The sequence below is a fragment of the Agelaius tricolor genome, unplaced genomic scaffold (genome assembly GCF_023055355.1).
Source record: "Agelaius tricolor isolate 1412-34295 unplaced genomic scaffold, bAgeTri1.0.p SCAF_1, whole genome shotgun sequence".
Lineage (NCBI taxonomy): Eukaryota > Metazoa > Chordata > Aves > Passeriformes > Icteridae > Agelaius > Agelaius tricolor.
In genome coordinates this window covers 7381589-7396033 of record NW_027269261.1, presented here as the reverse complement: position 1 = coordinate 7396033, position 14445 = coordinate 7381589, and the positions used below count along the sequence as shown (strand labels likewise).

The 14445-nt window shown below is 42.8% G+C and overlaps 1 protein-coding gene across 1 annotated transcript in view; it reads right to left on the bottom strand.

The window, feature by feature from the left end:
* The window catches only part of LIN9 (lin-9 DREAM MuvB core complex component), a 39341-nt gene extending 25830 nt beyond the window's left edge, over window positions 1–13511 (bottom strand). Inside the window, exons 1-4 of the mRNA XM_071421710.1 lie at window positions 13417–13511; window positions 3851–3883; window positions 2687–2781; window positions 90–194 (exon numbers count right to left, since the gene is read on the bottom strand). Of these exons, the coding sequence (XP_071277811.1) occupies window positions 90–194; window positions 2687–2781; window positions 3851–3883; window positions 13417–13495 (312 nt within the window). The 5' untranslated portion in view covers window positions 13496–13511. The remainder of the gene's footprint in view (window positions 1–89; window positions 195–2686; window positions 2782–3850; window positions 3884–13416) is intronic.
* Between the last annotated feature and the right edge of the window lie 934 nt (window positions 13512–14445).

Sequence of the window (14445 nt, the reverse complement as noted above, 5' to 3'; positions counted from 1 at the left end):
TGAAAAACAAATATATTCAATTTTCAACTAGAACACATAGGCTTGTTCCCCTTTTGGGTAAAAATATCTCCATACATGTATGTAGGTACCTGTGGAACCATTGCAACCTTCTGATTTCTTTTGGGGGACCTTGTGTTTATTTGTCTATCATCTTCCTCACTGAAGAGTCGACTCCGTTTTGAATTTCTGAAGGGCTGTAGGGAACAAAATTAAGAATTACAAGCAAGAAATCTGATTTCTCTGTTCATGCAGAGAATTCACAGTGAGAGAAATGAAATACCTCTTGTCTTATCACCTGTTGGGTTTTCAGGCACACAGTACAAAATAAATAGTGCCTCCTAGCACTCAGAAATCTAAGCACTGAGAGAAGAAGGAGCTCAAGATTCCAGGCTTTTCCAGTGCTAACTATAACCATTACTACACTGCTGGCCCAGTTTCACAGAAGTATTTAGAGCCTAACTCCCACTTGTTTCCATTAGAGTTAGGTGTCTAAACACTTGTGTATCTTAGCTTGCCTTGGTTATAAGTAGTACATCTGTTAAAATTTGTTTTGAATTTTGGATTAAAAAAAAGGTTTATTCAAACACTGTATTTGTTTTGTATGTTCTCAGCTACACAGAATTTTAGCAAGAATTTTCTAATAAAGTGACGTGTTTGCTGTTTTTTTAACTCATTGAAAGTATCTGCATAGCAAAATGCTAGGAAGATTGAGTCTGAAAGAACTACATCTTGAATAAATTATGTGATAATCTCAGAAAAAAGAATTTAGAATTCATGCTAAGTGAAATTTACTTGTGTACTGCTATAGCTCAGAAGGAATTAGAAGGCTGACTGAAAACAAGAAATGATTGTAATTGCAAATGTATCATGAAAAAAACTCATTTAGTTATTCCTCAATATCTGACCCTATGACAAAAAACTCCTGATTTCACTGAGGACAAAAGAGCAACCTGTGACAGGCTGTTAGCACTGAGGGAAGCAGCTTTCCTTTTCCTGCCATGAAGGTTCTGTGGCCCAGAGACAAAATAAATCAACACAGTTAAATAAAACTTTATAAAGTGCAAATGCTTGTAAATGAAGACATTTAATGCATTTGTGAGTGGTTGACTGCTTGAAAAGAGATATTTTCTATTAAATTATTCAGTGGTAGCTAAAAATCTGTCTGTCCCATGCCATGTGAACATGGGGCTTTCCCAGGAAATGTGCCTCTCTTACTCTAAATTAGATGTATTTTATAAAAAGAACTACATAAGTGTATTTCAGTAACAGAAGTGCTCTGTATGTGATAAATACCTAACCACATGCAGCACACAGAAGAAAACATTAATTCCTGATAGACAGTACAAACCAGGAAAGACACACTGGACAGAGGAACTGTATATTAACCAAATCATCATGAGCCAGACCAAGAAAATTGTTTACAACCCTCAACAGAAAGTGCCAAACTCTACTGCAAAGAACTACCTAAAATGAGAAGTGTGTTTCATCACTCTGGACTGTCTGTGCCTCACACCAGAGTGAAATAACAAGTGTTCCAAAGAGGTATCATCCACAGGGGCTAAATAGGTCAAGCATTTTTGGAAAGACTTTTCAGCCAACAGTAAAACATGTCTTCAAAACTTTCAGTATTCAATAAACTCAAACTATTCCATGACATCTTAGCCACAGGGGTCACTGCCACTGCTCTGATCTTCCCCGCAGCTTTCTACAGAACACTGAGCTACTCTCCAAGTTTGACTCTGTGTTTTTAGCACTCACAGCCACCATACCTAAAGACTGGCAAGGTTTTTATACAGATATTACAGTCAGTCACTTTGGGTCTTTAGCACATGTGATCTTCTAAGTTCCCAGTAAAGCCTGTTTCTGTGAGATGATGGGCACTCCTGGGAAGCAGCTGAAAACTGTGAGGTGAACTGCAGGAACTAAGGGTCTTCACAAAATTCTGGTCTCTGTCTGGAACTGCATTTTGTAGACCTTATGTTCTTTAGCATAAACACATAGCAGCATGTGTGTATATATGCATCTGTATGAATCCTACCAAAATAAATACCAGGGACAAGATCACAGGACAAGGAACAAACAGTGAAGCAAAAACAAACCACAAGGCTGAAATGGCCAACCCAAACACCAGACATCCCACTGGAAGCTGCAGGCTCATTTCATATCCCCACCCCAAGGTTGTTCTTTAATGTAAGGCCTCCTGTGAAAGTTCTCAGAATACACAAATTTCTCTGACAGTCCTTTACTTTTATTAACATCTGCCCCCCAGAAGGCACAATGATGGAAGTGCATTATGATATCTTCCCTTCCTTTATGCTTCAGTTCTCAGCCATAATTAGAAGTGAGATATTTCATGAGATACAAAAATAGTTGATCAGAACTGGTGATTCCTGAGCTCAAGGTGTTAGATACAGTACAAGTACTTCACACAGCACTTACTTTTCAAAAAAAAACAGAGAGGAAATTATTTTGACCTATTTGAATGAGGTCACAATTTAATGTGTTCGATTATTCATTTTAAAAATATGTTTTCATCTCTTATGCAAACTGTGCAAAGTACTTGTGAAGGATACAGTTTCACCTTTGGACATTACAAAACTATAAATCTCAGCCTTTTTTTGTGATCCTTACATTTGACTCCCTCTATGGTACTTGACTAATCCTGAAGTTTTTTACTGTTTCTTACCATTTCCACTGCAGAACCAGCATTCTTGCTTTTCCAAATGTGTGTTTTCTGCAAAGAATTGTATTTTTCATTCCAGGAACTGGATAAACTTCCCTCTGTTGTGAAGAAAGTACATCATTAATATATATACACATACATACATACATACATATATATATATACACACATATATATGTATGTATCAATGTGTATGTTTTAACATAACTACTGTCCAAAACCCAGTATAACATCATCAACTACTAAAATATTTACTTGCAACATCTTTGAATTCAGTAATAGACAGATTTTAGATTTCAGTATTTTTATTAAATAATCTTAACATTAATTTTAAAAAACTGAAGGAGATTTTCATTACAAGGAGGAACATAAATAAGTATTTTTTTATTTATGACAACATTTAGGTTTCTTGAAGCCTCCTTTGCTGGAATCAGTTACTTCCACTGTCAGGTTGACAGAAATCAACAGTTGAACTGTAGCTGTAACTGAAACCAGGACAAAGCAAAGCTCTACAAGACACAGACACCTTCTAGTTCTAGAAAATTATTAAGTGAGTGTATGCCAACAAGTAAATAAAATTTTATTGCAACAGATCTGCATTAGTGACAACATATTCAACAGACCATGCCTCCTCCTTTGTGTAACAAAACCCTTGTAATACATAAAGAAGCTTTAATTATTGGGCAAACTAGAAGTATTCAAAAATTGTATGAATGTTCATGGAGATAATTTCAATGAAAAAAATAAAAGCAGCAGGTTTTTGATTTAACACACAACTTGCTGACAGAGAACATCATAAAATTGTGAAATGCCTTCCGAATGTAAATTGTGTCACATGTACAGGTCCCACTAAGAATCCTCCCTGTATCTCTGCTCAAGAGATGAAAGATTACCCCAATCTTCCCATCAAACTTGATGTCTAGGCAGTACTTTTGAAGAAAAAACACATTTCAGGAATTTCATTCAGAAGAGCAGTGTCTAAATACACCACAATATATGTAGTTTCAACTGCCAAGGATTATTATTATTCTATAGAACTACAAATACCTACAATAAACCCCACCATATTTCAACAAAAAAGCCTGTGATTTTCTTGAACTTTCTGAAGACAGAAACTAAATACACCTGAAAGATTAGGTAGAAGTAAATAACATATTCATTTCTTACCTTTCAAGCTCACAAGTGCTTTTGCTGAAGAACCTGCAATATAGCAAAAAGTCCACATAAATCACAAGCTATTTCAAACTCTACAACCTATATAGAGTCTACTCATTCTTAATTAATTCTCAGGCAGAAAGTGGAGTTTAATATTAAAATCTTTCACAGCTGAATGAGCAAACCCAGCACACCTTCCATGGCACTAGGCATAGAATTATACATTTATTACCAATAAATCCTGAAAGCATATTCACATTTTGGTTTTTTCCTTTAGTTTCATGCCTACAAAACAACTTTAGATGTTAAACACTTGGGTTTAACACAGCAAATTCTCAACAGGCTTTATGTCCAAACTACATTCTCCAATGTGGCTGCTTGTTTGATGCAGTTGCAAATGTATTTTACAACTGATAAGAAAACTAAAGAACACTTCTAGTTTTTTTTTTTTTTTAAATGATTTCTACCAGTTCAAAATTCTTCAGTGCCCAAGATTTCCAGGAAAGGAGTGGTTCATGCTCAAAAGGAAGAAGATGGATAGCCAGTTGCCCCCTGGTGGTACCTCTTTGCTCAGAAAGGCAGCAGATTCAGATCTCAAATGCAGACAGGATTGTTACATTGCTCCAACTGTTCCAACAGTGTAAAAAACACATGAAAATTTCACTGCTCCCCTTCCACTGCATCTGTAGAACCTCTGCAATGCTCCTGGCCAGGAAAAACACAACTGGGCCTGACTACAGTGGGCCTTCATGCTCAGAAATGTTCCAATGTCCAAGAATGAGCTGTCTGAAGCAATTGCATTAGCACAGGGGAAGGTATTTCTGCATGACAATGCCTCCCCAGATTCAGCTTTTCTCTCAAATCAGTTTTATCTTTCCATTATGTTCCTGTGTGACAATCACTTCTCCCCGTCACTTTCTCTGCTCTTTGCTACATCTTCTCTTCAAAACTGCTGCTCCAAGAACTTTCTGACTCCAAAGCTCCAGACATTCCTTGCAGCTGCCATTTATCTAGCTCCTAACCTCACTAACCTCACAGATACTTGCCTCTAAAAGAATACATTCCATGGAGTATCACAGAGAATGCAGGTGCAGCAACAGCAAAAAAAAACAACCCTTAACTCCTTATGTTTTCATTGTAGCATTTTGTTTGCTGCCATCTTACTATGCCATCTGTTAAAAAACAAAATTTCAATACAAAAAAAGAAAGGAAAAGGAAATAAAGTTTCTATTTCTTTTTCCCCAAAAGCTTAAAAAAAAGAGTTTAAGATATGAAACAGAACTAGCTTGGACTCACTGAGGGTTCAGAGAGCTTCCACCCCAGTATCCCCCAAGCTACTGAAATCTACAACAGCAACCACCACATCTGGGATTACATGTCAGAAGCACGGTGACGCAGCTGGGCTGCACTGTCACACCTCCTGCACATTTCTTTTCTGATGTGCCACCTTTGTTGGGTTGGAGCCCTATCAGTGACTGGTACAGGAACACAATTCTGTGATGATCTGAGTCACAGGGAGTTCAGCTTTTGAAACAAAGCTATATGTTCAAGGTATGACAATGCTATTTTTTTTACATTTTATGCTAAAAATCCAATACCACACACTGTGCTTTCATAAATCCATGGGTAGTCTGCTATCAACCAAGAATGAACAGGTAACATTAAACATCTGAAAGGTAACATTAGGATCAGTGAAGAATTACTGTGTCCCAAATTTACATGAGGGATGGTGGGAAATGTGTGTAAGGGTAAGTACACACAGCTAAAGACCACACCACTGGGGATGGGCACACAGGAGCAGGGTCATCAGGACTGGCACATGGAGGAGATGCTGCCTTTGCAGAGCAGATCACTCCCCTGAGACAGCTCAGGCATTTCATCTGAACACACAAGCATTTTCTTTTTTTTTCCTCACTGTCTTGTTGATATGAATCAAGTTCAATGAATCCAGTCCAGAGTGAGTGTGAACACTGTTAACATGGAACACAAAGACTCAGCAAGAGGCAGCAAAGCTTCATCTGGAGTGGTGCCAATCTCACAGCTGAAGTGCCTGAGATGCTTTGCTAACCATGGGATGCTTCACCTGTGAGGATGATGATGGGCCAGCAGAAGGTTACTGTGCTACTTCCTAGCTTTACAAGATTAGCACTCCAAAACAGCATTAGTTGCCAAGGAGTTTTCCACATGGGATAGTTAATCTCCCATAAATACAAGTTAGAAGAGGGCTGCTCATTTGTTTTCACCTGACCTGTAATTAATGTATCCAGGGCACCTTTACTTAGGAATACAAGTGTCCAAATCAAATACTCCTGATCTATGGAAGTTCAAAAGTTAAAGGAAACTATTTTACTGTAACGAAGTACAGAAAATGAACATCAACACTTCTGTAGCTTAAAGCTTTAGAATACATGTAGGACATGAAAATAACAATGGAGATGTCCATAAGCTTCATTTTACCTCAAAGGTCAACAATATGACACAACATGGCTTTTCTTGTCAAGTTCTTCTATATTGATTTTAGGGCTACCTGCAACAGCACCAAACTCCAAGGAATATGGCACAATTCCCCACTTCTTCCTTTTAGTTGGGCAGTATTGTAAATACCACCAGGGCCACAAAACCAGAAACTAGGATGATGATCTAAGCAATATTGTGTTACAATCAAAACCAACCAACACTAAGTACAGAGAGAAGCATTTCAAGAGCAATAAAAACTGCCAAGTGATGCAGGATAGATTTAGTTTATTCAAACTATACAAAACTTAATTTACAATAATTATCAGATTTATAATATAGTACCCTCACACTAAATGCCAGTAATCTTGTATACTCCTGTTCTGAATAACAAATATATAATCACAGGCAGTCTTTTTAACCTGCATTTTAATTATAAACAGAGATTAAAGTAGAATACACACACACACTCACTTGAATGTAAATATCTATTATGACAATGACACAGACTTCATTTCCAGAAACTCTTAAAAACAAATGGGTGGAAAGCAAGAAACAAGGACTGTGAATCATAAAGGTTATTACAACTAAAATCTACTTCCAGCTCCTCCAGGTTCAGAGGATCTCAAAGGTGACTTTCTTAGTACTGAGAGTAAAAGAACCCTTAACCTAGGGAGGCAGCACAGGCAGCTCAGCACAGCAGTGGCACTGGCACACAGCCCCAGTGCAAACTGTAAATTACCTTAGCTTTGCCTTGCTATCCTACTGAGTACTGCTCTGCATATGCTGTTAGTAAATTAATTACCTGAACACAGTGTTCACCCTTGACTAAGTCTGTAAAATTAGGAAAAGATTCAGCAGAGATCTAGGAGATAAATTTCAAGATCTAAAGACATGTCTTATTGTGAGAAAGTTAAGACACTCCAATCTTGTTCTTCCCAAAGAAGGTCAAGATCTGCACTGACCAGAAGTATCTACAAAGGAAGATAATTCAGATGGGTAAATAGCTCTGCAGCCTTTTTTTTTTAATGGAAAGGCATAACTAGACCTATTTTGTGAAAGATTCCATTGAGTAATTTAGATGAGCAAGGAATACAAAGTTGAACAGATTTTAGGTAACTATACCAAGAAAAGGCATGTTGATCTCTGTGTAACTCAAAATCTCAAACCAAGTTCAATACATTTTTAAAGAGAGAACTGTACCTAAAAAGGAAGCTTGAAACTGATGCACAGAAATTCCAAATACAAGAATACACAGCATGTTTAATGAAGAAGCTAAGATGATTATAATGGCCTTTCCTGGCTCTGAAAAAAAACCAACCCAATGATTCTGTAAAATATGTGCACCACAGATGTGCAATAAAAATAACCCTGTTCTAGATTATGAGGTATTAAATAGTATCATAACAGGAAGCTCATCAGTAACTAAGTGTCAGGAATAAGTGTATTTATGTGTTTTGTAACACTCACAAGAAATGGTTTTCATCAAGTCCAGATAAAACCAAACTGATAAAAAGCCACCAAGGTTCAAACCAGGCCAGGTGTGCCAAGCCTGGCATGCCCAGGGCCCGGATGTTTTCATGTCTGGCTGGCTCAGAAATGCACAGGCTGCAGAGGCACATGGACAGCTCCTGCAGTCCTGAACTGCTGCTCCCTCTGAGCACACAGCAATCCTTCCTGCAGCCCCAGCAATCCCTCCTCCAGCCCCTCCTGCTCCCAGGGAGGGAGGACACCCAGAGCACTGCAATAAAGAGACCTTAAAAACCTCCTCTATCTGCTCCAGAGGCTGTATGAACACTCCAAAAAGTATTTCTGATGTGGAGATAGACTTTGAGGAGTGGGAAAAAAGGATAAAAGCTTTCACCCTTTTAAAAAATAAAAGGTTTAAGTTTAAAACCAAGCAGTTACTGCCTCCCCTCATTTGAAAACACTGTAACTGAACAAAAGAGGAGGAGTTTGACCACAATTCAATATGGGCAGCTGTGAATGCCCAGGTGAACATCCTCAGTACTAAGATGGAGTAAAGCAGCTCAAACGTGGCTTCTCAACTGCTGATTTGAAAATCTAAATTTAAATCTATCCCTGTTTAGCATATTAGGCTTGTGAAAGTGTTTTCAATTTAATAATAAATTTATAACAGCTGATCACTTTGAAAATAAATGTTACAAGTAACCACAGGGATGTTCTATAGCTACTGATTTCACTAATGCGTGAGCACAAAGGGGCATATCTAAATCAATATAGAAAATTCTAGGATCCAGATCAGCAATTACATTATGCAAAGCCTTTCCTCTCCAGATTGTTAGACTATTTTGTCTAAATTTGCACAGGTGAGCAGTTATTTTAACACTGGTTGCATGACTACCTCAAAAACCTATGTAATTAATCTGCATTGCCAGCACTAAAAACGGTGTGACAGAAGAAACTACTGGAGAAGAAGAAAAACATGAGCCTTTATTATAGACTGAGTCATTAAACCTCCAAGAGATCATTCATCTACACAAGCACAGCACCAGGTGCTTCAGCACAGGAAGCATCTCAAACAATTGGCAAGGAAAGCTTATCCAGGAAAACTCTGAAAGTAAAACACACACATAAGAGGGAAAAGTGGCTTTGGGGACTTTTTAAAGCTTGCCCCAAACTTTGGGCTCATTGAAGAAGCAAATAAATAAATAAATAAATAAACAAACACTAACTTTTCACTTCAAGATGAGCCAGTATTTTCCTCATGTTATGAGCCCACTAATAAATTGACACATGTATATTTCCAAATCCTGCTTTAACTACTGGATGGAAGTAGATTTTCCAACCATGTGAACCCTTCTACAGCACTTCTGTAGACAATAACCACAATAACAAAGCCCCTCTTTTTGAAACTGTGTTCTCATAATGGACAATACACTGATACCATGGTAACATACAATTTTAAAGTAGGCAGCACAAATAATCCCAAAAACTATTAGTTGTGAGTACTGTATAGCAGCCACAAAGCTAACCTTGAGCCTTCTCCCCAATACTGCAATCTCACAGAGTTCTGCTGATTTTTTTTGTCTCAAACATCCAGGCCACAGCAGTGCTGGGCTCACAGCCCCTTGGAGCTGAAAAGTGGAAGTGCCAGAGGTGTGGCACAGCCTCCTGCAGCTGTCTAGGAAAGCAGCAGAGCAGAGGACCCATGAACCACAGCAAAAGGTCGTGTTTGGGGTAAAGACAGCAATTTCTGCTTGAAGTGCTGCCCTTATGCTGCAGCCTCCCCCCATGAGATAAAACCCCATCTTATCCTGCTTCCCTTCTGCCTGTGCTAGAACACAAGCCCTTATGAACAGTACCAACCCATACATGGTATTTGGCAAATATGAGTTCAGAATTTGTACTGTAAAAGCTGAACCTGACAGCCATCGCCCCTGGATGAGCAGGGTGCCTCTTTCTCTGATTCTCCTGCTGCTGGCTGGAGTTTGTGTGCAGGCAGCACAGGATTTGCTCCTGATCCCTGCTCAGCACCCTCCTGTCAGGAATGTCACCTCCCTCTCCCTCTCCCAGAGCAGGTCCCAGCACCCTCCTCCCAAAGGATGCACCAAGAGGTGGCTTTGCCCGTGCTGCCCTCGGCAGAGCTCAGCCTCCAGCAGGACCAGGACAATCTCTGGTCACATCTGCACGTGCTGCCTGTTTTAGCAGAGCCTCACCTCAGCAGAAAGTTCATTGCACATCAGAGCCTCCCCCCAAGCTCTAGAACCAGGCAGCCCACAAATCAGATTGCTATTACCAGTGTAGCAGGAGACAGGGCAGCATTATGTATGCTCCAATACAATCCACTGATTCCCTCTTTTGAGACACAGAGAAAAAGCCATCTGGTCTGCAGCACCAAGGCTGCCCACCATTTACCTCCACTGCAAAGTTACCAGGAGATAAGAAGAAGGAAAAAAAAGGCATTGACTAAAATTAGTCACTCATTGGGCACCGACCCAACAGCCTGCAGAAACAATTTTTTTGTCTTCAAAATATAAATCAAATTATTAGTATTTGAAGTATTTCTGCAACTGGGACCTTTAATATTCTGGACTTTTTCAGCTAGAGGATTTGCCACAGAGATTTGTTCTTTCTTCACCTGCATCCCAAATTACTGCATGGCTCTCCCCTGGCAGCACAGGAAAGGCCTCAAACTACAAGAAATGCATGTAAACTTACACACCATTTCAGGCTGTCAGCATGAAGCCTCCCACTGTTTTATATGGACAGAATAGAAGCTTTAGAGAAGAACAGGATAGTTCTTCAGCAGATAAACAAATTCATATAATGAGAGACAATTGTGCATTACGTTCATCTCACTGCTGGGTTAAGGAACAGTCGTGGCCCAGCTGCATTACAGAACCTGCCAGAGGGCAAGCAGGTGCTATCAGAAAACTCTGGGACAAATTCCACTTCATAAGACATCCAAGCTGAAAGTAAAACTGTGTGGTTCTTACCATACAGCAAAATGTCAGCTTTCTTGCCACCAAGTATGCTGTGTTTACCTGTAATTGTTTTTATGTGAAAGCTCAGTTATGGTCTACTCCTTTACTATAAACTATGTTGGAGAAAATTCACAGGGGTGATGCATAAATCTCAAAGTCTCTTAGTAATGAACTATTCTGACTTTTTTTTACACCATAAGAATATTCCAAAACCAGTTTTGCAATGCTTACTGTTATTGTCCTTTATATATTAAGCTGCAGACTGAGAGCTGCATGAAGTCAGTGCTAAATTAGTCAGGACTAAGTTTACATCTTCATTTTAAGTACAGGACTGGAAATGAAGGAACTATGTGTGGCAGTAACTAGTGCAATTTGAAAACATCCAGATCACCAAAACTGGATAGAATAGGAATGGAAGCACAAGGCAGGCACTCCTTGAAACTTTCACAGTTCCAGCAGTTCAGCAATGCTACAGAAAACACAAAGCTCCCTGTCTGATGGAAAACACCCCTGACTTGCAAACTTAGGTAAATACAAACCTTAAGGTCAGGGTCAGCAGAGCAGAAGTTTACTGCCTTTACAAACAGCCACACGGTGTCTGCCTCACCTGCCAGGGTGGCCAGCATAGCCCAATCCTAAGGGAAACTGAGTCACACACTCTACTATGGCATCTGCTACAGGTGAAGTGACAGACCTGTCAAACCTTCCCAATGTCACTGCAGGCAATACAAAAGTGACAGAGAAGAAAAAGTTATTTTTCATACTTCACATTAACTTCTTGAAACACACAGTGCTTTCTCTGGAAAATGGGCAAGGCAAATGGAGGAACAGTAACTTAAACACTGCCCTTTCTAGTGAACAGGGAAAGTTCATTTAATAAGCAATAAACCACAGCTAATTATTAATTACAGTCGTATCAGCTGGTCCATGACTTGTATTAATCAGTCTCTAAATGCAGCACAGCATCCATGACTGAGCTGCACCAAGTTGAGAGTGTCAGCTCCATCCATAATTTATGATGATCCTCCATAAATCTGTTCAGTTAACACAATGACACCGGCCATGTGGGCACATTAACCAATTTTTCTCCTGACAGCTGTTGGAGCTGTAACAAAGACCCACATGGAGCAGCCAGAAGCAAGATTCCACTCCGAGTCACCTCTCCCTGAGAATCTTTGGATGTGGAAAGAGTTGGTTTCTTGATGAACTTGAGTGGTGCTGAACAAAACAGTGTCACCAAAAGATGTCTGCCCTGTTCTGTGCACATCTATTGAAACCAGTAAATGCCCTAGTTTTAGCTTGGCAGGAATTCACAGTTTGTAAGAGGACATACCAAAATGGCATCCAGACACATTCTACGTTGAATAATTTCCTCTTCTGTAACACTCAAGTACTTTGTGCATGAATCCACATATACAGCAACACATGTCTGGTTTTTAGCTACACTAAGTTTTTATCAAATCCTTGTGTTCTTTGAAAACAACACCCACACAAATCCTATGGAGATCACAGAACCAATGAGGTTAAAAAAGACCTCTGAGACCATCGAGTCCAGCTTTTAACCAAACACCATCATGTCAACCGGACCACAGCACTAACTGGCACATCCAGTCTTTCCTTAAACAGCCTCCAGGGACAGTGACTCCACCACCTCCCTGGGCAGTCCGTTCCAGTGTCCAATCACCCTTTCAGTGAAGAAATTCCTCCTAACACTCAATCTAAACTTCCCCTGCTGAAGCTTGAGATTATGCCTTCTCATTTGTTGCCTGGGAGAAGAGGCCGATCCCCCCCCGGCTGCACTCTCCTCTCAGGAGTTGGAGAGGGTGATAAGGCCACTCCTGAGTCTCCTCCAGGCTAAACACCCACAGCCCCCTCAGCTGCTCCTCATCAGACTCATGCTCCATCCCCATTCCCCTTCTCTGGACTCCCTCCAGCACCTCAATGTCCATCTAGCAGTGAGGGGCCCAGAACTGGACACAGCACTCGAGGTGCAGATACACAGAACTGTATGCATGAAAACACATGTTTACACGCTGCCTCCCTGCACAGCCAGGTTTGTGCTGCTGACACACAGCACAAGGTACCTGAGCTCTTCCCTGCGCATTCACCAGTGCCCCCCAGACACAGCGTGTGCCCGCCCTGACCCCCAGCCCTGCGGAGCTGCTCGCACCGTGCACGGCACGGGCTACGAACACACCAGCCCTTCTTGCCCCCGCTGGCGCCAGCCGGCTCCGGAGCGCCGGGCAGCTCGCCCCTTCCCCGGGCCAGGACGCTCCTTCCCCCGCACTGCCCCGACCCCCGCGGGCAGGGCGGGCTGTCACCGCGCCCCGCCCGCCTCCCGCTTCCCGCCCCGCCCGCCCGGCAGGTGCCGCCCGGGCGGGGCGGGGGGCCCAGCCCCGGCACCCCCGAGGGCAGCGGGGGTCGCACCCTCAGGACGGAGCTCCCCGCCCGCCGCTCGGGTCGGGGCCTCGCCCGGGAGGGGCGGCGGCGACGGGGGTTGGGGGGGGGGCCGGGCCGGCCCGGTTGCCAGGGAGGAGGCTCGGGCTCCGGCCCCGCACAGCGCCCGCGGCGGGAGGGAAGGAGCGAAGAAGGGAGGCGTGCGGGCGGCGGGGCGCGGCGCGGGTGTCCCGCCGGGACGAGGGGGCGGCGGGAGCGGGGGCACCGGTCCCTACTCACTCTCGTCAGGCAGCTGATCCAGCTCCGCCATCTTGAACGAGCCGCGCCGCTTTTTCAAAGGCTGCCTGGCGCGGGGCATTCTGGGGGAGGAGACGGGGCCGGGCGCGCGGCGGGCGCGCGCGCGGGGCGGGGCCTCCGTCAGGGGCCGGGCGGCGGGGCCCGCGCGCCGCTCCCGGGGCAGAAACGGGCTCGGCCGGGAGCAAAGGGAACGGCGCCGGCCGGAGCCCGGCGGGAACACGGGACCATCGTCAAGGAGTCAGAGTGGATCTTACACTACTTCCAGTCTAGTTCCAATTCCCTGCCACTGGCCGGGGCGCCTTCCACTAAAGCAGGCTGCTCAGAGCTCCCTCCAAACTGGCTTTGAAAGGCTCCAGGGCTGGGCTAGCCAGAGCTGCTCTGGGTAACCTGCTCCAGGGTCTCGCCACGCTCCCAATAAAGATTTGGTTCCCAATATCTAACCTAATTTCCCCCTCTTTCAGTTTGTACCTATATCTCCTTGTCCTATCGCTACTAGAGTCCCTCTCTGGCCCCCATAGAGCTCCCCTTCAGATACTGGAAGGTCGCCATGAGGTCTCCACACAAACTCCTCCAGGCCTGAAGAGCCCCAGCTTTCTCAGCCTGTTGTCATAGGGTAGGCTCTTCTGTCTTCTTATCACTGCCATGATAAGTCCTCTGGACTTGCTCCAACAGTTCCCTGTCATTATTATGATGTGGGATGAAGGGAATGGGTGACTGGCAGCTCAGGATGAGGGGGAAAGGGGTGGAGGTATTGGCTGTCACAACGGGTCACTCCAAAGAAGGTGTGCTAGCTTTGAGTCTTTAAACAATCCCATTACATTATATCCATCCTCCTTCACTGAATAATTACTTTTTGCTAAACTATGCCTATTTTCCTTGTCATTTTTCATAAAGGACTGCAGAGGTGAGGCTCCAGGAATAAGGGATCACAACAACAGGCAGCCCTGGCCCTGCTGTCACAGTCCGTGGCATTCCGCCCAAGAGGCGGCTGAAACGCTCACCCAGCCCAAG